Source organism: Lutra lutra, chromosome 8 (assembly GCF_902655055.1).
Source record: "Lutra lutra chromosome 8, mLutLut1.2, whole genome shotgun sequence".
NCBI lineage: Eukaryota > Metazoa > Chordata > Mammalia > Carnivora > Mustelidae > Lutra > Lutra lutra.
Genome location: NC_062285.1, coordinates 39,455,368 through 39,481,714, shown reverse-complemented (window position 1 = coordinate 39,481,714; position 26,347 = coordinate 39,455,368). Strand labels below are relative to the sequence as shown.

At 43.3% G+C, this 26,347-nt stretch overlaps 1 protein-coding gene across 1 annotated transcript in view; it reads right to left on the bottom strand.

Moving 5' to 3' along the window:
• Nucleotides 1-26,347, bottom strand: part of PRMT8 (protein arginine methyltransferase 8) — a 101,948-nt gene that overhangs the window by 41,593 nt on the left and 34,008 nt on the right. Inside the window, exon 2 of the mRNA XM_047742943.1 lies at nucleotides 12,716-12,901. Coding sequence (XP_047598899.1) covers nucleotides 12,716-12,901 — 186 coding nt within the window. The remainder of the gene's footprint in view (nucleotides 1-12,715; nucleotides 12,902-26,347) is intronic.

Below are 26,347 nucleotides of genomic sequence, written 5' to 3'. Positions count from 1 at the left end.
CTGTGTATGGCAGTGAGGCACAGACCTTTGTCTACTCAAGCTATCAGCAAACACTTATTTTTTTTTGTTTTTTGTTTTCGAGAGAGAGAGAGCACGCAAGCAAGGTAGAGGAATGGGGGCAGAGGAAGATGGAGAGCAAGAACCTTAAGCAGGCTCCCCACCTGACATGGAGCTCAATCTCACAACCCTGAGATCATGACCTGAGCCAAAATCAAGAGTTGGACGCTTAACTGACCGAGTCACCTAGGTGCCCCAAATGCTTTTGACTAATTCATCATCAGTAGTATTGGGATTTATAGTACACTTCTAGTATAATGTTTAGTACAACTTGCATTCAATAAAAAGCACAAATTTTAAATGCATGGTTAGGTGTAAGAGTTTTTTTTCTTAAATTTAAATTCAATTAGCCAACATATAGTACATCATTAGTTTCAGATGTAGAGTTCAACAATCTATCAGTTGCCTCTAATACCCAGTGCTCATCATATCACTTGCCTTCCTAGGTGTAAGAGTTTTGACAAATGTGTACCTGTGTAACAACCACTATAATCAAGCCATAGAACATCTCTAACTCCCTAGAAAGTCCTTAATGCCCCTTGGCATTCAATCCCCCCCACCACCCAGATGACCAATCATCTAACTTGTATCACTATAGCTTCCTTCTGCCTTCATATAAATTGAATCATATGGTATGTACACTTTGGTGTCTGGCTTCCTTTGCTCAACATAAGGTTTTTTGAGATTCATCTACTTTATTGCACATATCCAAGGTTTGTTCCTTTTTTCTTGTTCTTGTTGTGACTGACTGGTATTCCACTGTATGGAAGTTTATCCACTCACTTGTTGATGGGTATTTGGATTGGTACAAATAAGGCAGGTACAAACACACTTGAATAAGTATATTTGAGGGTATGTCCTCATTTTCCTTGGAAATGGTTTCCCTAGAAATGGGTTTCCTGGTAGTTGTTGAATTTCATAAGAAATCACCAGTTTTCCCAAATAGTTGTTCTAGTTCATGATCTCACCAGCATTGCTTTAGCTCTCAAGCTGCTTCACATGCCAGCAACTTAGTATTATCACTTTTAAAAAATTTTATTCATTCTTGGGGCACCTGGGTGGCTCAGTTGGTTAAGCAACTGCCTTCGGCTCAAGTGGTGATCCTAGAGTCCCAGGATCTAGTCCCACATCTGGCTCCCTGCTTGGCCGGGGGGTCTGTTTCTCCCTTTGACCTCTCCCCTCTCATGCTCTCTCCTCTCATTCTATCGCTCAAGTAAATAAAATCTTTTAAAAATTTTTTTATTCATTCTTGTACATATGAGCTGGTATCTCATGGCAGTTTTAAATTGCATTTTGCTTATATCTACTGATATAGATAATTTTTCATGTGCTTATTGGCTAGTCATATAAATCTTCTATGATATGTCTGTTTGAGTCTTTTGCTCACCTTTGACCTATTTATCTTTCCCTTATTGAAATGTAGGAATTTATATATTTCAGAAACAAATCCTTTATCAGATATATGTATTATGAATATCTTCTTCCAATCTGAGATTTGCCTTTTCATTTTCTTGATGTTGTCTTTTGAAAAGCAGTTTTTAGTTTTGATAAAGGCCAAATTTTAGGAGGAGTTTTTTTTAATGATTAGAATTTTTTGTGTTCTGTCCAATCTTTGTCTACCCCAAGTTCACAAAGATAGTCATCTATGTTTTCTTCCAGAAGTTTTATAGTTATGCTTTTACTTTAGGTCTATGATTCATGTCAAATTAATTTTTTCCTATTTCCTAAAAATAAGGCATGTGAGTTTATTTTTTATATAAAACATATATAAAACATGTACAAAACATGATGTAAGCACCGTTTGTAGAATAAACTATCATTTCCTCCATTGAATTACCTTGCCATCCTTGTCAAAGATCAATTAACTATATATTTGCAGCTTCTCTGATCTCTTCCATTAATATACCTGTTCAACACTAACTTGATCACTGTACCTTTATATTAACTTTGAAATAGTGTGAGTTTTAGTTCTTCTTTTACAAGGTTTATTTTAGAGCTTATGCATTTCCATCTATATTTTAGAGTCTGCTTGTGAATTCACACAGAACAGCCCCCTCAGGATCCCCTCAGGAATTGCGCTGAATCTATAAATCAATATGGAAAAAACTGATATTTTACAAATATTATCTTATAATCCAAGAACACTGACACAGCCTTCCATCTATTTTGGTCTACTTTAATTTCTCTCTGCAATGTTTTATAGATTTTAGAAGTCTTGCATTTCTTTCATTAAATTTATTCTCAACTATTTTACCTTATGGCATTATATATGATATTTTAAAATTTTATTTTCCAATTGCTTTATGTCAGTCTACATATTGACCTTGTGTTTTTCAGCGAGCACGCTTCACATATTAATTGTCTTATAATTTTTTTTGTAGATTCCTTTGTTTTTCTACATGAAAACTCTTGTCACTTGTGAATTAAGACAATTTTACTTTTTCCTATCTGTATGCCTTATATTTTTTTGTTCTTTCCTTTTGTTTTACTGAACTGGAAAGGACTGCCATGCAATAAAACATTGAATAAAATAGGAGAAGACAGGCATTCTTTCTTTGTTCCAATAATATAAATGTCACCATTGAGCATAATGTTAGCTGTGGGCTTTCTATAAATGTCTTTTATCAGATGAAGACATTCTTTTCTATTTATAATTTGCTGAGAGCTTTTATCATGATTGGCATTGAATTCTGTCACATGTTTTTTCTACATTTATTGAAATGGTATGTGACTTTTCTCTTTTAGTCTGATAGTATGTTAAACTCCATAGATTGGTTTTGAATGCTGAACAAATAATTTGTCATGATGTATAATCCATTTTAAATAATGCTGTGTTTTACTTACTAATATTTTATTACACAAGTTTCTATCTATATTTATGAGAGATGTTAATCTCTAATTTTCTCTTACCTTCTCTGGTAATAAGTTATGCTGACTGAGCTCATCATACAAGTTAGAAAATGCTTTCTCATATACTTTCTGAATAAGTTTGTATGAGATTGGTATTTTTATTCTTTAAATATTTGACATGTAGGGGCACCTGGGTGGCTCAGTGGGTTAAGCCTCTGTCTTCAGCTCAGGTCCTGATCTCAGGGTCCTGGGATCGAGCCCCGCATTGGGCTCTCTGCTCAGCCGGAGCCTGCTTCCCCCTCTCTCTCTGCCTGACTCTCTGCCTATTTGTGCTCTCTCTCTCTGTCAAATAAATAAATAAAATCTTTTAAAAATATGTTTGACACATAATTCACCAGTAAAACCATCTGGGTCTGCAATCCTTTTTGTCGGAAGACTCAATTTTTCAATAGATAGAGGTCTGTTTTAGTTTTCCATGCATTCTTACATCAGTTCTGACAAAGTGTTTTTCCAAGGAATTTATCCATTTCAGATAAGAGAACAAATTTATGGGCATAAAATTGTCATAATATTCTCAAATTGTCTCTCAAATGTTTATATTATCTGTACTGATATCCTTGTCTTCATTTATGATACCCAAATTATCATAAATAATTTGTATTTCACCTGACTTTTTCTTGATCAGTCTAACTAGGGGTTATCTTATTAGTCTTTTCAAAAGCTAACTTTTAGCTTTGTTGATTTTCTCTGTTGTTTTATGTCTACCTCATTGATATGTGCTCTCATCTTTATTATTTGCTTTTTCAAACTTACTTGCGTTTATTTGTTTTCTCTGCTTCATAAAGTAGAAGCTTTGATCACTGATTTTGTACCTTGCTTTTAGTCTAATATAAGCACTTAAAGTTATAAATTTCTGGGGTACCTGGGTGGCTCAGTTGGTTAAGTGTCCAACACCTGATGTCAGCTCAGGTCATGATCTCAGGATCGTGAGATCGAGCCCTGCATAAGGCTCCACAATGAACATAGAACCTACTTAATATTCTCTCTCTCCTCCTCCCTCTGCCCCTCCCCACTCTCTATAAATAAATAAATAAAGTTATAAGTTTCCCTCTAAGTTTTGCTCTCATTTCATCCCACAAATTTCCATGTGTCTGTATCTTAGTTCAGACTGCTATAACAAAAAACTGTAGACTGGGTGGCTTAGAAAACAAACATTTATTTCTCACAGTTCTGGAGACTAGAAAGTCCAAGATCAAGGTGCCAGCAGATCCATTATCTGATGAGGGCCTGCTTCATGGTTTGCAGATTGTCATCTTTTCCTCATATCCTCACGTGGTGGAGAGCAGAGTGAAAAAGCAAGCCTTCATGTCTCTTTTTATTTTTTCAAGATTCCGGAATACATTATAAATGTATTTTGCTGAGAGGAGGATAGATTATCTAATAAATGATGCCATAGTGCCTAACGATCTATATAAAAATATGTCTGGACCATAATCTCACAGGATATACAACATTACTTAAAGATTAAATATTTTTAAAAATAAAGATTAAATAAATATTTAAATATGGAAAAAAATAACTTTAGCAGAATTTTTAGGAGACTGTATTAGTTTTTTATTGCTGTTGTTACAAATCAGCCAAAACTTAGTGATTTAAAACAGCCCAGATTTGTTTTCACACAGTCTGGAGGTCAGAAGTCTCATCCAGGTCTCACAGACTTAAAATCAGATGTCATCAGGTCTGTGTTTTTTCTGGAAGTTCTAGGACAAAATCCATCCCCTTGCCTTTCTAGAAGCTACCTGCATTCCTTGGCTCATGGCTCCTCCCATCTTCAAAGCCCCAACTTCCTCACTGTAACCTCTGTCTCCGTTGTCTTCACATCTCCCTCTCTGACTCTAACCTCATTTTCCTGCCTTCTTCTTTCACTTATTGGGACTATCCTATCATGTCTCCTTTTAGGATACTAATCCAATTCATGAGGACTCCACTTTCATGATCCACTTACCTCCCCAAGCCCTACCCCCTGATAACAATATACTGGGCATTAAGATTTCAGTATATGAATATTGAGGGGATAAAAACATTCAGTCCACAGCTTTGTGTTTTCACTATCATTCAGTTTGCAATATTTTCTAATTTCTCTTGTTATTTCTTCTCTGACCCTGTTTTCAGTGTTGCTTAATTTCCAAACATTTAGAGATTTTTCTTAATAATTTATTATTTTTGGTTTAGTTTAATTCCATTATGATCAAAATAATGTATTCTGCATGATTTCAGTCTTTTGAAATATATTAAGATTTGTTTATGGTCTAGGCATATGATCTATCTTAGCAAACGTTTCTTTGTGTTCTTAAAAGTAAAGAGTATTCTTTTAGTTTGTGGAAACAATGTTCTACAAAATCCTATCAGGTCAGGTTATTTAGTTGTATCATCCAAATTTCTACATTTTACTAATCTTGTGTGTGTGTGTGTGTGTGTGTGTGTGTGTGTGTTCCACCAACTATCAAGAGATAAGTGTTTTTAAAAAATCTCTAACTATAGTTGGAGGTTTGTATTTTTCTCCTTCTATAGATTTTGCTTCACATTTTTGAAACTTTGTGCACACATGTGTGACAGCTTTGTAATGTGTCACCCTGGCTGGCTACTCTGCATTTCCCAGAATTCTCTTTCTACTATGTTACCAGTTAAAGTTGGCCACAGAGAAGATTCTTGTGAGATTCGAAAGGTAAAAAGGAGGCAGGAATCATCTTGTAGTGCACACGTGTCATTGACGATGTGTTGACTCACTTTGTTGGCATGAAGGAGCAGCTGAGCCTTCTTCCGTTTCTCTGTCTCCTGGGCTGGGCGTGTGTGTTTAGCTCCGTGGTGAAACACCCAGCCTCTATAGGATATGCTCACCACCAAGTTTGGTCAAAGGCAATAGAATGGGCATATCTTTCAGTCTGTCCTCATAGGGTTCAAGCTTATGCTTATTCGTCCTAGCTAGTCTTGAGTTCCCCATATTTTACGTTCATCTTCCTTTCTGACTACCTGCCCTGTGGACTTCAAGTTCCAGCATCAGGCATGGAGACACAGCCTTACACAATTACATGAGCCAATTCTCTGTGTGTATGTGTGGAGATATATATATATATATATATATATATATATATATATATATATATATATATATCTGGATCAACTTCCATGGTTGAACTCTGACTGATACAGAATTTGATGCTAAGAATGTCTCCTGAGTATATTGATGTATTTTCTGAATTAGTTTTCAGTTTTCTGGAATCTGATTAGAATTAAAGGCACTAATGCCTCTGTTGCCACTGATAAGGAGAACACCAGTGGTCAACAGCATGAAATGGTGAATGAGTTACTCAAATATTACTTTAGATACCTGTAATAAAGTATTAATAAAGACCAGATTCTGGACGACTAAGTATTTGCTATCTTAGAACATTTTAGTCAACATAAGAGGCATAATGGGTGGGTTAGCTGGTTGGTTGCTACTAACTATTCTAAAAAAAAAACTTGGAGAAAGAAAATGACCTTAAGAACTTAAATTCCCAGCTCAAGGTCTGCATATAGCACCCAAAAGCTTCTGTGATTTCCCTGGGAAAAAACAAAAGACACAAACAAAAACATTTCCTGTAGATACAGGGTCAAGATTTCCAAAAACCAAATCCAAAATCTAATCCTACAAGTGCCTGAATTAGCACACAAATTGCATTCCCATCCTTGCAAGGCCTCTTTTGTTAAAGTCGAGGCATCTGTCGGGAATGAACAGGATCCTAAAAATTGGAATGGAAACAGGAAACATATGATGAACAGGGAACCTCAAGTTCCTAAATCACAGACTCTTCTTTGCCAGTAGAAGAATCTTCTACCCCTGCCTGAGGGAGTTTGTTTACCTTTTCCTGAAGAATCATATTGGCCTCCCTTAAGGTAGTAGCTGGAAGTACTGCTGATTCCCCTCAGGACCTACCCCTGCTTTCTTTGCTGCTAGCTCTGTAACTAGATTCCATTCTAATCAGACCCCAAAGGGTGAGGTATAAAATGCGACTCATGAGGAGGTATGATACACTCCAAAAGAACTACATGGTATTTTTCATTTGTTTAGATTGAATCCTGGGGAATATGTATAGGGATGTGTATTAAGGCTGTGGGATCAATATGGAAGGAATATAAAGTTGAATGGGGCCAAGTTTATTGATATGGGTTCACTAAACAGAAATTCCAGATTCATTGTTTTTTTCTTAGAGGCTTCGAATGCCTGTAATGGTTGGTTTGTTTGGGTAACTGAAATACGGATCCAAGGTTAGCCCCACTACACAAAGTCGAAATGCTGGAACTTCCTTGGTATGCTGAAGAGAAAGGTATCCAAAGCCTTAGAAGATTGGAATGTTAGAGTGCATTTGTCATGTGAGACCTACTCACCAACATCACAGAACAGGATTTTCACCACAGTTGTGAAAAATAAGTTTGCAGGGGGAGTCCAGCATCCTTGAGGAGCTCTCTGGTTGCTCTTCTCTATAGGTCAGAAATTATAGTGGGAAGGGCCACCATCAAACTGAGACCCCTAATGGCAATGGGAATAATATCAAACTGGGATTCTGGAGAAGCACAAGTCAAATTGTAGCACCTAATCACCGTGTATTCTATGGGTATGGTTACTGCAAAGGACTTGGGAGCCAAAGCAGTATTCAGAACTCTGACTTGCAGAGACCTATGGTGTTGGCCATAGGTCTCTAGAAAAGAGTTTATAGAGTGTCTAGAAAAGAAATAGCTGGGAAGCATACTGAATTCTTACTTGATCTGTTGAAGCAGAAAAATTATAGGTCTAGTGAACAGAATCACCAAATTGGTTTGGTGATCAAATTGATTTGAATCACCAAATCTAGAGTCATACTGCTCAAGTGATTCAGAGACATGAGACAGTTAACAGACCCAGAATACTTGAATGAAGGAAAGGCCATGTTCTATGAAGAAAAACTCTGTTACAGTGCCAAAAATGGATGCTGTTAATCTTTCTTCCAGTCTTCACCAACTGGATCTGCAGCCATTACCACATTACAGTGTGACTGCATTGGAGAAGGGAAAATAAACAAAGTTTTGAGGATTATTGGACACTGGCTCTGTGCTGACACTAATTCCAGGAGACCCATTAGTCCAGGAGACTAATTCCAGAAGACCCACATCCCCATTCAAGTGGCCTATTTTCCTGTGAGAAAACAGAAATGGATCTTGGAGAATGACTATTGATTATCATAAACATAATCAGGTGGTGATTCCAATTACAGCAGCTGTTCCAGATGTTATTTTATTGCTTGAGAAAATCCATACAGAGTGTTGCTGGTGTGTTGTTGTCAGTTTTAGAAATTGATCCACCTGTATTTCCTCAAATCACAGCTCCCATGCTTTTGAGGTCTTTAACCTAGAGCATCATTTAGCCTCTGTGTGTCAATTTCCCCTTCTGGAAAATGGAATGATAATAGTACCTACTTCATAGGATTGTTGTGATGATTAAATAAATGTAGTAAGTGTTACAAAAGTGTTAGCTCTGGCTTTTGGTGACAACTGTCACCGTTTTCCTCCATGCAAGGAAAGAGTTGAAGATGAGCCATAATTGAGGAATGGAGGTGAAATAGGAGCGAAGTTTTCGGGATTCATCAGCCATAGCTACAGTTGGAAGTCCTTATTGCCTGTCTTGATGGAGTTAGATTGGCCCAGTGCCTTTGCAGATTCTGTTGTTGCTAAAGGAGAGCTTCCCAGATACCTGCCTTTAATTCAATGCTTTCCATCACTGCTTCGACCTCTTCTTTCCTCTAAGGCTCCAGACCACAAGAGTTTGGTTCAAAGGTGCAAGTTCTGGGAGAAGAGTTGTGACTTAGCAAGGCTTCCCCTGCTCAGCCCCTCAAAAGAGAGGCTCTCTCCTGTGCCTCTACCCCTGCTCTAATCATCCCTAGGAGAGAAAAGTCCAAAGAAGTCTCCAGACATTTCAGACAAGAGCCTGCCACTCTTTGTTGAAAACAATTCCCAGCCCCCAGCTGTGGATGCCTTTGTCTAGCAGCTTTTCTGCCTATTAAACACATGACAGCACATTGACTAATTGCTGGGAAATGAGGCCCTGAAGAAATCTATTTCAAAAGAACCTGTAGCAAGATTGTCAAAAGAAGAGAGCTGGCCAGGAGTGGGATCAGAGCCCAGGGCTGGGGGCTGGGAACACAGCCCCACTGGCAGGGATTCTTCTGGCTGCTGAGGAACCAAGCCCAGGGGCCAACTACCAAAGACTCTGGGAATTCAGGGGTGCGATTTGGGAGGTCATGAATCTGGTCCCCTCCCCTCTGAGCAGAAGCCTCAGTAAGCACCCATCTGTCATTTCCTCTCCCATTCAAGATTCCATTCCTCTCAGAAATGCCCCGTAACAGGGATAGAAGAACAGAAGTGTCCAGAATCACTTCTTACTGTGCTCTTCAGCCTCCAGGAGTGCCCTCCCCCAAACTCGACATTTCTTGTTTACATCTACAGACTAATCAAACCCAATCTACCCTGCATCACGTTTCCTAAACACTCACTGATCACTATTAATCAGCAAGCTGGCTGTGTTGCTGCCCAGCCCTGTGAGCATCTTGCTAATGATGGGAGAAGACTGCCAAACGGCCAGCTCAGCTCTGGATGGTGAGGTGTGAGTCTTGTCCAGACTGAGGAGGCAAAGGCACTAGCCACTGGCATAGAACGGGGATCCCTGGTGCTTGATAATGAGAGACGAGCAGGCCCTGTCTCTGCAAAGAACAATGTTCAGAGTCCATCCATATGTAACCCCCCTTACTTTTTTTTTTTTTTTATATCAGATGATCTTGGAAACCAAATAGGGTGGAGGGAAACCTCAAGGGTGAAGGAAGGCTAGGTAGCTGCCCCAACAAGAAGACCTATGCATTTCCCCAGAAGCCAGATCTAGAGACGGATGGCCTACGGCAGCAGGAGGGATTCAAGGTAGGTGATCAGAAGTACTTCCAGAGGCAAAGCATTGCTAAAACTATTCCAAGGCAGGTTACTAAGGAAAGAAATGTTACATGACCTGAGGATCACTTGCTCCATGTTTATTAGCTCAGTCTGTTCTATACTTATATATGTTTACGTTCAAGTTTGGGCTTTCTATCAATACATGAAATGGAGGGAAGCTGGTATAGTATTTATGTGATGCCCCTTGGTTTCTTCTCCCACTGGAGATGACACCCTCCAGGATGCCCAGCCATGTACTGACCGGGCATCACCTGAGTGATCAGATTAGCTGCCAGGTCAAGAAACCACAAATCAGCGTGTCATGCCGGTGGCTAGAGGCCAGAGAACTAAGTCCTGAGGGGATTATAGAAGTTAATCAAAGCAGAGGAAAGCCCATCCCAGGAGCCAAATGTGTGGCAGAGCAGGAACTTAGTTATTCAGAGAGAGGTGTCCCAGAAGTCAATCACAGAAGGCTCCATGGGGGAGTGGAGCTTGAAGACCGGGAAGGATAAGCATGGTGCGTGTGTCATAATTGGTTGGTTTCTAGTGGAGGGATTTCAGGCAAGCCCCAGGGGAGGCATTTATTGGAATTGACATGTCCACCTAGGAATCTACCTCATTGAAATAGGTGCCCAGAGCTACATGCCTATTAGAATTTGGCCTGTGGGTGACATGTCCTCTAATTAGGGACAGGGTAGGCTCTTGAAGATGTCTTTCTGCCTCCCAGAACCTCTCACAGGCCTAGGACAGGGCTCAGTGCACCACCTCACCCCGACTCCCACATCCATGGGCAGTAGGATCAGGGAAGGTACAGCTGCTTACTTATCTGCCCAAGATGACATGTGAGCCACCAAGAACAGCAGGCTCAGCTGCTCAGGCCCCCTGAGCCAGGACCTCCAGAAGAAACACAGGGCGCAGTCTTCCTCCCTGAAGGTCCCAAGCTTAACACTTTTATGTGGACAGCAGTTCTGGGGTGGGGGGGAGATGTCAAACCCTGAGTCTCCCTCAGGTGAATAAGGCAAACCTCTGAGTCTAGAATTAACTGAGGCACCCCTCCTTCACTCTCTGTCTCCACCTGGAATTGCAAAGGAACGACCACAAACAAAGTCAAAGTTTCCAGAAAGAAAGACAGACTTGGTTTAAAGTCTATACGGCATGGTAGTCAGGGAGGAAGCCCCTGGGCCCCAAACGTGAAGGCTTCATTCCTAGCTCTCTGCCACTTATTATCTTGTGACGTGGGCAAAAGAAACAAGGAATGAAAGTTGACCTGGATTCTTAAGATCTCACACCCCCATGTACAAACTGGGGACCAATGATCTTGTATTCTCCAAGTTCATTATAATAAATTTGTATTATTTTATAAGTCGGTGGGTTGGTGGCATTGGGGACAATGTGCGTCTTTAAAAAAGGAATACATGAGGGACGCCTGGGTGGCTCAGTTGGTTAAGGGGTTGCCTTCAGCTCAGGTCATGATCCCGGAGTCCCGGGATAGAGTCCCACATCAGGCTCCTTGCTCGGCAGGGAGCCTGCTTCTCCCTCTGCCTCTGCCTGCCACTCTATCTGCTTGTGCTCACTCTCGCTCTCTCTCTCTCTCTCTGACAAATAAATAAATAAAATCTTTAAAAAAAAAAGGAATACATGAAATTAAAACAGAAACACCAAAAGTAAATACTAAATAATACAAATTTGGTTTGTCTAAAAACAAACATACAAGTAATTATAATTGGGGACAAAAATAATAATACCAACTTCCTAGGGCTGACCTGAGGAATTTAAATGAGCCAATCAGGTACAATCTTGGAACAATCCCCAGCATGCTGCAAGCACTTATTAAAAAAAAGGGGGGGAGGGAGGGTGGGGGGAGTGCTGGCTATTATTTTTAAATACTCCTCCGGCAGTGACAGTGTTACCATTTTGTCACAGGGAGGGTGTACACAGGCATCTAATTGAAAGAGGAGCTTTGAGTCTCACTTCAAAAACGCATTTGCAAAGCAAGCAGGGCTTTGTTCCCTTTTCAGTATTTCTTCATACGGTAAGGGGATAATAGAAATATTTACTTCATAGAGTTCTTAGGAGGATTAAGTGAAATGATACGTATAATGTGCTTAGAACCGTGCCCGGCACTGCGTAAGCACTAGTTAATGAGTGAACGGTCCCCAGGCTGGGTGGCTGGAGAAAATGCTGGAGGAGAGGAGGGTGCAGGCTTCCTGGCTGCAGGGAAGCTCTGTTCTGTTCGACAAGGAACATAAATCTTCCCTGCTATGGTACAAGACAAGCATTGAAACACAAGAATTTCCTGAGAATCAATCAGGATGGCAGACCTGGGCCAGGTTTCCAAGGAAGCTTGCTGTATTTCTTCCCCTGGAGGTGTTCATTGGTCTAGGACCTAAGGCCTCCTAAGGCCTCCCTGAAGACCAGACAGCATGGCCTCTGGAAGGTCTTCTCAGCCACAGGATTCGAGCTGCAAAGCATCTGAGCTCCTAGAGCAGGGATCTAGAGCAAAGACGTCTGGTCCACCTGGATCACCTGGGCTTAGGATTGAGAAGACACAGGTGCTGGACCATAAAAGAAAGAAATCCTAAGCTTTGCCCCCCTCCAGCCCTTGCTCTCTGGCAGAGAAACGCACAAACATATGCTTCCAGCTACTCACCCGCTGCAAGCCTAGCCCTGACCCTCTCCCAGAGAGGCTTTCAGGAGGGAGGGCCCGGGACCTTGGGCCACTGGGAAAACCCACTTTATGACAGCAGACAGTTGAACACATAACACTGTTTTATAACAGTGATGGAACAGCAGGGCTGAGCTCAGCATGGTTTACCTCGTGGATCCCAAAGTGGGCATAGGAGTCGAAGTAATAATCTCTCGAGGTCATCTCCTCTGGGTTCAGCAGCTTGGACATCTTGCCCCGTCCTGGGCAGCTGGGTTGAGTGGACACATGATGGACACATTGCACAGGCTTGGGTGGGACGACGGGCTGAGGGGGTTGCGGTGGGGGACTGTTCACCTGAGGGGAAGAGAAGGAACTTGGTGTCAACAGAAGCAATGAGGTCCTGCCCTCTGAGATGCCGCCCCACCTTCCTTCCCCTCCCTGAGCCCCGCAGCTCCTGTCTGCTCAGCAGCCACTCCTTAGGTGCCATGGACCCTTCCGGCTTTCTGGCAGGCCAGCTGAGGGCTGTGACTTGTAGAGAGGTTCCATGCTACTGAGGAGCCAGAAAGACCTCAAATTAACCCAATTCCATCACTTACTAGTCAGGCGATCTGAGCCAATCTAGGCCTCAGTTTCCAGATCTGCTAAACAAGGGCAAAAATACATTCCTTAACAGGCGAATAGTGAACACACACTAAAGGGAGAGATGTATATCATCACAGAGGCTTGAGGCTGGAGCCTAGCTCCCAGAGCCAGTCTGCCAAAACCGGAGCCCCAGCTCTGCCACTTACGAGTTTAGCACCCGACCTCAGGCAAAATTATTAACTTCTCATTGCCTTCGTTTCCCTATCCCTCCAATGGGAATAAAATGATCCCCATGTCCTAGAGTCATCCCTAGGATCAGATAGTTGGTGTTTGTAAAGTGCTTATAAAAGGGCCTAGCATGTAATCAGTATCTGTTTTTGTTGTTGTTGTTGTTGTTTTGTTTTGTTTTTTTAAAGACTTTATCTCTTTATTTGACAGAGAGAGATCACAAGTAGGCAGAGAGTCAGGCAGAGAGAGAGGGGGAAGCAGGCTCCCTGCTGAGCAGAGAGCTCGATGCTAGGCTTGATCCCAGGACCCTGAGATTATGACCTGAGCTGAAGGCAGAGGCTTAACCCACTGAGCCACCCAGGCGCCCCTAATCAGTATCTGTTAAACTGAAACCTGCCTGTGCCCTTAGGAAGATTGAGTTCCTGGGCTTCTCTCCAGCAGGCAGCACTTGTCCTCCAAAATGTAGGTCTCTGAGGTTCTGGGGCCTCGCACCTGGTGTCTCCCCTCCTGCTTTCTGTGAACTTTACTCTGAACTTTGGCAGAAGTTGCCTCTGGACTGCAAAAGCCCACGCTGATGGGGGCCTCCTGCCTGCACACGAGCACGTTCGCTCTTTCTGAGTTCCCAACCCTGCCACGAAGCCCCGCTCTACACCCCACTGCTGCTGGGGGTCCGTGGCCAGCCCCTCCTCCTTCACAGGCTAAGGGGACGTGGGAGAAGGAGAGAAAATTCGGGGAGTTATGGGGCCCAAACGTTTAGCTTGACTGCAGACACGGAAGTCAACCTAGGAGAAGAAGCTTCTCTCCCCGGAGCATAGGAATCCAGGTGTGCACAGCACAGCAAAGGGCTCAAAGCAGGGCAGAAGTTTAAAATACTGAGAAGCAGTATTATCCAGTAGTTGGTCCTCTGGGATTCCTGGATCCCAGTCTGCCGCTAGTAAAATTAAAAATAACTATTGAGAGGCAGGTGGTATGGTGTAGAGCATAGATCCTGGGGTCACACTGCCTGGCTTTAAAACATGGCCCTGCTGCTTAGTGGCTGGCGAATGACCTTCGGAAGTCATTTGTCACCATGTGCCTCAGTCTCTTCCACCATAAAATAGACAACATGATGAAACTCCTCTGAGAGAGCGGTCAAAAAGTTTGGGTGAGTCCATACCTGTGAAGTGTTCAGAACAGTGCCTGGCAATAGTAAGCTCTAATATTATTACTGCCATTATTATTCATATTACATAAACATGTCTCTGTTTCATGCCATGATTTTCTCATTTCTGAGCTGAATCAGCTCAGACTTATTAATCTTCTTCCCAACAAGGGAAATAGGGAAGCCCTAGGACAGAGCAAGATCAAGAAACCCAAGAGACTCCATCTCTCCATTATGCTGTGCGAATAGCCCCCAGACTGCCCTGTGTCCTGGGCTGGAGAGGAGTGAGCTCAGGGGAGGGTGATGGTCCCATTTCCTGGTGTATCTAGGCTACAGCCTCTGGGAAATAAGCAGACTTCCCAGTTTAGCAACATCAGATTTGAGGTCGGTGAGATCCCGGCTGGCTGGCAGAGGCAATCGAGGCTGCCTCATTAGAATGCAGCAGGTGTGCCCACCCTCGGCTTGGGATGTTGGTCACGGTCTCTGGGAGGCTAAAAATAGACTGTGTCAATTGCATACTCCCGTGCTGGCTGCAGAGTCACCTCTAAAGCTAAGAAGGTTCCATGCATTAAGCTGACCCCAATCTTGACACTATTTAAATATATTAAAGAGAGAAAAAGTCCTAGCTGGTCCAGGCAGCGTGCATGGTCAGGGTCACAGAAGCCTCCTGCACCCCTTAGCTGCCATTCAACTCTGATTCCAAGGTTCTCTTTCTTATAGGGTCCCCAAGATCCTTTTCTCAGTTGCCAACCTACAAAGTATCTACCATGTCCCACGCATTGCATTCATAAGGCAAGCGGGTGAATGGATGGGGAGGGGGGCGGCATTTACCTCGATAACCACAGGCCAAACCATGAGGACAAAGAGGTGACTGTGGCACAGTTCCCGGTCCCAAAGGCTGTCAGCCTGGCTCAGCCCCTTGCAGAGGGGACTTGCCCTCTGTCCGTTAGCTGATAGATGTGTCCTATCCCTGGAGGCTGGGAGTAGGGCGGGAAACAGCGGTGGCCCGTGGTCCCAGGCACTCGGCTACCTGGGGTACTGCCTTTCATTCCATAAATACCTACTGAATATCAGCTGTGGCAAGGCGCTGTGCAGCTTCTGTGGAAGAGCAGAGATGTATAAGAAGAGTGCCCTCAAATGGATCTGCTTTCTGGTAGGAACGTAAGACTTTTGAGGGCTCCGCTAGATGAGGGAATAGGATTCTTTTTTTCACAAGAAAAGCTCAAGCAAACTGTTCTGGGAGTTTCAGAGAGAGAGAATTCACTTTAAAGAATAGAAAAATCTTGGGATAGCTGGCAGTGGGGTAGGTGGGGAGCTTTCTGAATGGATTTTGTTAGGTGGAAATAGTGGGAGGGAATTCCAGTAGGAGGGAATGGCTGGAGAAAAAGGCAGAGGGGCGGGAAAACTGTGGGCTTGTTTAAGGAGCAACTTGGCCGAGATAGTGGAAGATTCCACTGAAAGGAAATTAAGGCCAGGTTAACAGGTTGTAATTAAATACAAGACAAGGGGGAGTTGGTGGTGGTTTGTTACCAGAGAGTTCCATGCTTGAGCTCTACTTTAGAAAGATTAATGTGGTGGCAGGGTCCAGGAAGGGCAAGAAGAAATGACAAGTCAAGGAACTGGGGTTGGGGGAGCAAGATATGAACTTATGAGGCCATTTTCAAAGTCCAGTCAAGAAATAATGAGAACGGGAACTACTGTTGTGTTAGAGGGTCTGCCCGCCAGGGAAACCACAGAAATCAAATCTCCATAGAGATTGCCTATGGATTGGCAATGGACGGGATAGAGAGGAAAAGAGAAACATTGGAACCCAAGATGACCTCAACAATTCAAGCCTGGGTGACCAGGAAAACAGTGGTGACATTGACAGGAAAAAGCAAGTCAGCAGGAAGAGCAGTTAGGGCGAGAGGGGGAATAATGAATTTCCATTTGGATTTGTGAAGATTTTATTCATTTGAGACAGATACAGAGGGAGAGAGAGCATGAGCAGGGGGAGAGGCAGAGGGAGAGGGAAAAGCAGACTCCCTGTTGAGCTGGGATCCTGATGTAGGGCTCAATCCCAGAACCCAGAGATCATGATCTAAGCAGAAGGCAGATGCTTAGCCATCTGAACCACCCAGGTACTCCAGATTTGTGAAGTTTAAAATGTCATTGAGTCAGGGCACTTAGGTGGCTCAGTCATTAAGCATCTGCCTTCAGCTCAGCTCATGATCCCAGGGTCCTGGGATCAAGCCCCGTATCGGTCAGGAAGCCTGCTTCTTCCTCTCCCACTCCCTCTACTTCTGTTCAGTCTCTCACTGTCTCTCTCTCTCTCTGTCAAATAAATAAATAAAATCTTTTTTTTATCTTTTTTTATGAATATCCTTAATATGTAGAGAGCTCTTATAAACAAATAAAAGGAAAGCGAGTACCCCTCATTTAGCATTGGACAAAGAATCTTATGGTCAATTCACGTGAAAATAAACACAAATGGCAAATGAACATGAGGCAAAAATATTTAGCCTCTATAGAAACCAGGTAGCTTCGAATTAAAACAAAAGTTATCATTTTTAATTATTAAATAAGCTTGACTCCTCCCACAACTATGGTAACACTGCATTTGTAAAGGCTATAGAAAAAAGAGGTACTTTTATACAGTTCTAGAGAGGATTTTTCTGGAAGGCAGTTTGATAAAGATGCATGAAAAGCCTTTAAAAGCACAAATCCTTAAACCCAGTAATTACTTCTTTTGGAATTCATCCTGAGGAAAGAATCATGGCAGACAACACAAAAATAGGAGTCAACCTAGAGGTTCCATGAAACAGAACTGATTACATAAAGGAAGGTACATCCACACAACAGAAAGCTATGCATCCGCTTGTAATGTTGTGGCAGAGTGTTTAATAAAAGAAATATGATCACGATAAACTGTGGGCTGAGGAGAGCAAGTGGGAGAAGAATAGACAGTGTGATCACATTTTTAAAATTAAAACCTATCCATGCCTGTGTTAAGGGGGAGACTCAAAGAAGTCACCAGAATTGGAAGCAACTACGACAGGGTATTGGACGGTAAACAGTTAATTCTTTCCTTTCCTGCCTGTTGACACTTTGTAAAATGTATGCCATTAACAGGTACTTCTTCTGAAAAGAGCAAAGCATAATAACATCGGCCAAAAATTTAAAAAAATAAAAAAAGAAAGAAATGTGATCCCAGACCTCTGAAAAGAAGCCGAGGCTAGCGCTCTAGATGGAGACCATCTACTCAGTGAAAGGTTGAGGGGATCACCTGGGAGAGAACCCCAGGGAAGGAGGTAGAGGGGAATGAGGCTGGGCCAGGGAGAGAAGCCAGAAGCCTTCTTCTCTGAGGACCTTGGAGGCACCTGGCGACCTGGGGGGAAGAGGCTTAGGGAGAATGTGTCCTCATCCCTCCAGTTCTGTGTCTGCCCTCCTTTGAGGATATGCAACCCAGGTGAGGCACTCCAGTGTCAGTCAATAGCACCAAAGCAAAGACAACTTCTATCTAGCTTCACTTATCCAGAAGGACGCTGTGCTAGTGACGGCTAGATGTGCCGTCACGTCTAGAGCTGAAGAAGTCTCCATGCATGAAGTAGAGTCCAATCTTGACTCAATTTAAATACATTAAAGAGAGGAAAAGGTCCTAGTTGGTTCGGGCAGCATACGTAATCAGGATCACAAGGGCCTCCTGCGCCCCTTAGCTCTGACTCCGATGTTCCTTCTCCATAGGGTTCCTGAGGTTCTTTCCTCCATGGCCAACTTACAAAGTGTCTACCATGTCCCATGCATGTCCCATGCATGCATTCACCCATAAGGTAAGCAGGTGAATGGATTGGCAGGGGCGGGGAGGGGGGGTGGCATTTACCTTTGATAACCACAGGTCAATCCATGAGGACAAAGAGGTGACTGTGGCACAGTTCCTGGTCCCAAAGGCTGTCAGCCTGGCTCAGCCCCTTGCAGAGGGGACTTGCCCTCTGTCCGTTAGCTGATAGATGTGTCCTATCCCTAGAGGCTGGGAGTAGGGCGGGAAACAGCGGTGGCCTGTGGTCCCCAGGCATTCGGCTACTTGGGGTGCTGCTTTTCATTCCATAAATACCTACTGAATATCAGCTGTGGCAAGGTGCTGTGCAGCTTCTGCAGAAGAACCGAGGTGTATACAAATCCTCCAGATCCCCATATGGGCATGTAGGAACCAGTATAGGAATCCAGATTTTTCTGTGGAAGCTATCAAAGTTGGTTAGGCCATACTGGAAGGTCCTTTGGAGGGGATCTGGAAACCTAGTCTTTGCCACATCTACCTACCCTGCATGGCCCTGGAAAGACTCGAGCAATGTAGAGTTTGGATCTTAGAGGAAGATGGTGAGTTCATCTGGGAAGTCAGAAGCCCTGACTCCTCCATAGGCCAACCAGAGGCTCTGAGTGAAGGCAGCTTCAAACTTCAACTTACCTTGTCTATATTGGCTGGGAAGTCAGACAAGGGTTTGGAATCACAGTGGGAGATGGAGGCCAGACTGACTCCCAGCCTCCCCACAGCTGTGGCTATCACAGCTCCGATTTTCTCCCTGTGCCCAGGTTCCTTCCCACTAAACACTCTAGTGTTGCAGTATGAGACCTGTCTGTGCTCCCATTATTCTCGAGGTCCATTGGTGCAGTGGGATATTTGGTACCATGGTGCACACAGACAGCCTTCCCTCGCTCTCCCACCTCCTCCAAGGGCCTTGGACTCAGGGCACCACTATTTGCAGAATAGCATGTTGCCTGCCTTCCTGATCTTTTGAGGCGCACTTGTCACTGTCAGGATTTGTGACATTGTCTTCTGCTCTTAGCGTCGACTGCTGATTGGGACTCTTTAAACACTGTGCCATGCCTCTAGACCTGGTCTTTCCCAAGGCATCTTCGGCAGTTTTTCTCAGCAGTAAATCATCAGTGATCTTCCTAGTTTACCCCATTCTGCTGGGCTGAGTGGGCCCAGGTCCCACTAGATCCTGAGATAAGATAAAAGGTTGTTGAAACACCAAAGCTGGACATCAAAAGGAGGATGGCTTCCTGAAGTAGTGTTTGAGCAGGTCCTTGAAGGGTGGCGAGGGGTTTGGGGGGGGGGGGGATTTAGGGAGGGCATTTTTTTCCCAAACTCACTGCCATCTGAAAATAAGGGTAGATGATAGGTAATGATAATGATCATGATCGATCCCTAACATGGATAGATCCCTAAGAGTAGGCACTGTGCTGAGTACTTTACAAACACCATCTCATAAAAGCCTCATGATAACTCAATGAGGCACTGAAATTTACAGACAAAGAAACTGATGCTCAAAAAAATTCAGTCAGGGCTCACAAGTAATGGAGCCAGGACCTAACTGATATCTGTTGGACCCCAAAGTCATCCTCTTGACATTGATGCTGTGCTTAGCTCAGTTCAGTCGCACCAAGCTTAACTGAGCTACTGCTATAACCTCTGTGCTCAGAAACAGGTGGCAAAGCTGCCCCAGACAGGAAGCCCCAGTCCTGGGGAAAGAAAGAAGGGTCAACAGGCAATGACTAAAAGGAAGAAAATGCTTTGGTGAAGGTAGGCAGAGGTAAGTACCTCTCCAAGGTAACTGAGTTCAAAAGGGAACAAACAGCAAGCTCCCATTTATAGGAGGAACTGAAGCCCACATAAGAAAAGAAATGTGTCTAGGGTCACACAGGCAACTCCAGAGCTGAAACCTCTAAGAAAATAGAGAAGAAGTGGTGGGGAAGTGGGGAAGGAGGTCTTTGGAAGGAGAATGGAGGTGAAGGAGATATGAAGGGGGAAGCTAGGCAGCAGGGGGCAGAGAGAAGCCAGCACTTTCTGCACCAGGCAGCTGAAGCTAACCCAAGCCCATTGGGCTATAAATGGCTCTTACTGGCACTAGCCCAAGCTGTAAAAACGATTTTCCTGAGAACAAGAGGCTCCACTGGAGGAGCCAAATCCTGCTCTGTTTTCCAAATGTCAAGAGAGCTTTTTCTAACCTGAGTCGTCTGTCCTTAGCAGCAGCCTGCCTGGCCCGAGGTCCCATGGAGGGGACAGAAAGGGGTCTCCAAAGGGTGGGTCATTGCAGAGGAGAGTGTGGGAGGAGGGGTTAGCCCCTCACCAGTTCTCACCACATCTTTTTTCCCAGATGCCTCTTTCTCTCTCCCACCTTCTTCTAGCCCATGTTCACATGTGGCCCCTGCCCCAGGGTCACCCCCAGATACTAATCACGCCCTTTCTTCATTCTGATGTTTACTCACAATATTGTGATATTGTGATCCATGTAGTTGATAATCACCTAGGGTGAGCTCTTCTGGCACCATCTGTCTGCCTTTAGATAGGGACCAGAGCTTTAACTGAAAGGAGAAAATTCTAATGGTAGAATGTCAGGCAACAGTGCTTTGTTGGGCATGTGGACCTCTCCTGTTGTCCAAGATCACATCAAAATACATAGCTTTCATGTCTGCCTTTGGCCAAAAACAACCTTGTTTCCACCCTTGCATCTACCCTTCTGCAGCCATGTTTCCTATCATCTGGGCTGAGCCCCAGCAAAGCAATATTGAAGTCAGCCTCCACGCAAAGAAGTGCTATGCTAGAGTACATAGTCCCACATGTACTAGGGTATGTAGTTCCAGCTCATGGCTTCTCACTCTTGGAGTCAGAAACCTGCAAGTCTGGGGGACAGGCATCTAGATGCTGCTGGTCCCACAAAACTGTGTTGCCTTCCTGTACATGGCCACCAGGACACCCTGGACTGTACATGTCAACACTCACCCTCATGTCCCCCACTAGAGTTGGCTCTTTAAAGTCATAGACTCTCTCTAGAACCCCCTGGGCCAAGCCCAAGCACTGATGCCTGTCACAGAGCGTCAGCTGCTGTCACCCACTGGGATCATCCTGTTTTACAGTATCCCTGACTATGACTGGCATTTTGGCAGAAACTATCTTCACATGCCTAATTACTTCAGACTCAAGTTCTCTCCAAGGCTGCCCTTCCTGGAATCCTCTTCCCTCGGGTCCTGCCACCCTCTATTGTCAGTCCCCACTTTCCGACTGGGGAATGCTTTGCACTGAGGAATGTTGCCAGGAGGCCTGGCAGGACACTTGGCTGAGCCAGGGCTTACAGAGGGGTCTAAGACAGTGGTTCTCAATGACTAGTCCCCAGACCACCAGCATCAGCATCTCCCGAGAGCTTGTAAGAAATGCAAATTCTCAGCCTTCACCAGAAACCACTGAATCATAATCTCTGTGGTAAGGTTTAGCAATCTGTTCCAACAAGCCTCCATGTGATTCTGATGTATCACAGAGTTTGAGCTCCACTGGTCTAGAGAGTTACATTTTTCCACATTGTATTCGACAGACCAGATATTCCTAGAAAAGGGGTTCTGTGGTCAAGTACGTTTAGACAAATAAGCTGTAGAGATTTCTTTTTCTTTCCCCCCCAGCTTCATTGAGGTATAATTGACATGTAACATGTAAGTTTAAGGTACAACATAATGATTTGATATATCTATATACTAAACATGTTAAGAGATTTCCTAATGGCAACACTTTTAAACCTTTACTTTGCTAAAACAAATTGTGAATCTCCAAGAGGGAGAGAGGGTGTCTTTTGCTACCAAATTTATGGCTGTGACACCCTTCTTTTCTGAGCAATCTATAAACATCTCTAGAAATTAATGTTCTGAGGAAACCATCTGGGGAACTCTGATTTAGGACAGTGTTTCTCTATTAAAATCTCCATCTACCACCTTGGGATGGGAGTCAGGCCCCACCACAGACCAATGGAAGTCAGAGCCTGTGGGAGCGAGCCCCAAAAAGCTACACATTTAACAAGCTCCCCCGGTGATCCTTACGAAATCCTGGTCCATACAGAGCTGAGGACAGCTACCTGCAGTCTGCATTATTCTCTGACCCCTAATGCAGTCCCCAGGGCCAGCCTGGAATAGCCTTGGTGCTACTGTGATACCCCAAACAATGTCAGGGCCAGGCCAAGGACGCCTGGACCAGAGGCAGCAGCAGTTCAGAGAAAGCCCCTTAGCTCCCACAACGAAAGAGCTGAGATTGAGTGTAGCTGCATCACCTTTAGGCCAGGTGACCTTGGGCCAGTCCCTCACCTGCTGTCATTGCCAGGGTCATGATGTGTCTCAATTCGAAGGGCAGTCCTCCGCAGCTGTGCACTGTGTCTGGGCGCTTCCCATCAGCCCCTGGCTGTCTCTTTGTGGTACAACAGCAGTGCCTGCTTCAAGTCAAAATGGTATTGCACCCACACGGCACTCCCTCTGTCTCTTGGATCAGTAACTGCTGGGAAGGAATCTATTGGATTTGTTGGGCCTGACCTATTTTTTAAGTAAACTGGGGCTGTTTTCCAGCTATTAGTCACTTTTCTCCCAAGCCTCCACATATTAAATTCTCTTCTTATATCCTCAGATATTTTGGCTGCAAGAGATGTCAGGTTAATTGGATGCTTGGCTCCTGGCTCTGCCTCCTTAATGGGCTTAAAAAGCAGATTCTCCCCCACTCCCTTCACTTCCTCCCTTTTCCCTCCCCAAGGCAACAGGAGATTTTTTTCTCTCCTTTGACTTCCAAGAGGTCACCATTCACTTGGCTTCCTTCTATGCTTTCCTGTACGGGCACATGTGCAGAAAGACATAGCCAATGTCCTCACACCCACACCTCACCCAGAGTTGGACTAAGCTTTAATTTTGTATTTGGGTCAAACCATCCCTGTAGGACCTGAGCTGGGTTCATGGTTTCCCACCCCAGACTGGGTCATCCATAGAACAGGGCGTATCCGGCAGAGACTATACAGATGGAACATCTGTGGGTTTTGGTCTTGGTTCTTTCTTGTCCTAGTCAGGTCACTATGCAAAAGCAATTTAACCTTTCCTATCCTCAGTTTCTTTTTCTATCAAGTGACAACAATTATGTGTCTTGCTACTTTCATGAGCCTACTGTGATGACTGAAAGATGCTGAGTATGTAAATATTTTCAGGAAATTCTAAAATGTGGTAAAGGAGTATGAGACTTCCATTTGTGGCAGTCTGAATTTATGCCCTTATGCTATTTTTGGATGTCCTCTGGGCTCTTCACTGGCACTAGACACTGGCTTTGGCTACTCTTAGCATTCTGTTCTTCCGCCTGCCTGAATCTGGTCCTCCCCCTCCACATTGTCCACTCTCTAGGCTCTATTCTACCACCTTCCTTGGCACTTTCTGAGTATTATGCAATTGCTATCTTCAGGAACATGGTCATCATGGAAAGTCAGTCATTTTTTCCAGCCCCTGACACCTGGTCTCTTCTACTACTATTCTGAGCTCATATGGCATCTGCTGGTCTAAAGCTACTGGTTACATTCTGTGCTATTTTGTTGAAATATGGTCTCACAATTGTAGGTGTTGCTTCTACAACCAAGAAGTAAATTCCTTCAGACCAGTAGCCATATCCTATGTGTTATTATTTCTCCCTTAATACTTGGTATAGAGCTGGGGCTCAATAAAGATGTGTTGGTTACAGTATCCTTACACTTCAATTGGGTCGATGTTGTCCTTCATAAATATATTATGAAAGTGGAGTGAAGGAGACTTTTTCCCCACCATGTAATCAGAGACCTTTCATTCCCCTTGAAAGGGTGAGGAGACAGCAGGAAAAAAGACAAAACTGAGAAAAATAATTATCAGAATCTTAATAATACTTAATACTCCTTAGAGGGTTCAAGGGTACTCCAAATGTCTTTATCGAGAAGTGTCTTATCTCCTGATCTCCTGAGATTTCTAGAAGAAGAAAATATCTTTCAAATATGGAATGGATTTACTCAGTACCCATAATTCCATCTGTACAGACTACAAGTGGTTTCAAGTACAGATTCAAGTGTATCTGTTAGACATTTTCCCAACAACCTCTTCATGCCAAGTAATGCAGTGCCAGAAATGCAGGTAATGATACTGTAGCTCAGGGAAGCTGACTGACAGATTCAGCCCATATAACATACCTGATCTGGACCTCAGACCTGACCCTCACAGAGCCTCAGTCCCCATCATCGGCCACTAAACTGATGGCTGAATAAAAGTGAGCTCATACATCGGAAAGAAAATCACAAGTTATTTTCAAGACCATAGCCACAGCATTAGATTCTCATCTGGTTTCTATGGACTCTTCCAGACACTTTCTATCTAGTTCTAGCAAACCCATTTACAACAAATAAATGTATTTCCACGCAGATCTTGAGCAGAAATGACTGACTCCTTTAATCAGAGATTCTGATGCAAGTGTGCACAGGAAATACTGGCATTCCAGTTAGAAAGAGAACAATGTCAGCCATCTGGTATATATTTGGCCACTATTCCAAAGGTGGCCTCAAATGGGCCAATGACAGATTCCAGGAATCTGGATTTTTTAAAGCACTCCCAGGCAATGCCCATGATCAGTTTAAAAGCTAGGCAAAACATAAGAAATAACAATTTTCAGGATACTGTATCCCTGAGATGGCAAACAAAAAAGGTGAATTCTACAACAGCCCAGCTTGTTTCCTGTTTGTGAGTATCAGGCTACAGTGTAGGGAGTGGAAGCCCAGCTAGAAATCTGTCTTAATGGAAGAGATGGAGGTAGGACTCTGGAGATAGCAGGGCAGTGAGAGTCCACAAGACAAAATACTGGAGGGTAGAAGACTACGGGCAGTCGGCTGGCTTTGGAGACCTGGAGAGAATGTCAATCAAGCTTTCAGCTGAGGTGGATCAAACAATGCATGTGAAGAAACTACCTGATTCCAGGGAAAGAATTACTGAGAAGACAGAGGGACTGGTTTATTGTTCTCACAGAGGGACAGGAATACTTCTTTCCCTTGAAGCCTTTCTACTTCCCTTATGAAGTAGAAAACTTCATAATTCATGAATATGCTGAAAAGGTTTTTTCCCTTAGTAGTGGAAATTAGCCCTAAAGATTGCTTTAATCCCACCAAATAAAGCTTAAAAAAACAAGACCTGAAAGGTTTAAACTGTTCAACTAATTTAACTGTATCCCAGAACAAAGCCTAGAAATAGAATATATCAAAAAATATCCAGTACCCAACAATATCTCAAGGTCTGGATTACAGTGTTTACCATTCAGTCAAAATTTATCAGACTTACCAAAGAACTGAGAAGATACTACCTATAATGAGGAGAAAAGCCAATCTCATGGAATCAATCCAGAAAGGAGACAGATGACAGAATTTGTAGACAAGGTCATTAAAACTGTTACTGTAACTACTTCATATGTTCAAGAAACTAGATGAAAAATTAGAAAAACCTGTTAAGTACAGACATAAAAGATAGAAAAATGACCCAAACTGAACTTCTAGACATAAAAATTATACATGATGAAAAATATACTGGATTACGTTAATAGCAGATTAAGGATTAAAGAAAAAAGTATTTGTGAACTTGACACAAGATAACAAAAACTATCCAAAATAAAGCACAAAGAGGAAAAAATACTGAAAAGTAGTGAAGCAGAATGAAATCTTGCCATTTTCAACAATATGTATGGACCTAGAGTGTATAATGCTAAGTGGAATAAGACAGTCAAAGACAAATACCATATGACTTCACTCATATGTGGAATTTAGGAAACAAAACAAATGAGCAAACAAAGGATAAAAGAGAACAACAATAACAGTAAAAACACTCCTAACTGTACAGAACAAACTGATAGTTACCAAAGGGGAGGTGGATGGGAGGATGGGTGAAATAAATGAGGGGGACAAAGAGTACACTTATCTTTATGAGCACTGAGAAATGTATGAAATTGGAGAACCACTATATGGTACATCTGAAGCTAATAAAACACTGCACATTAACTATATTTGAATAACAAAAAAAGTTAA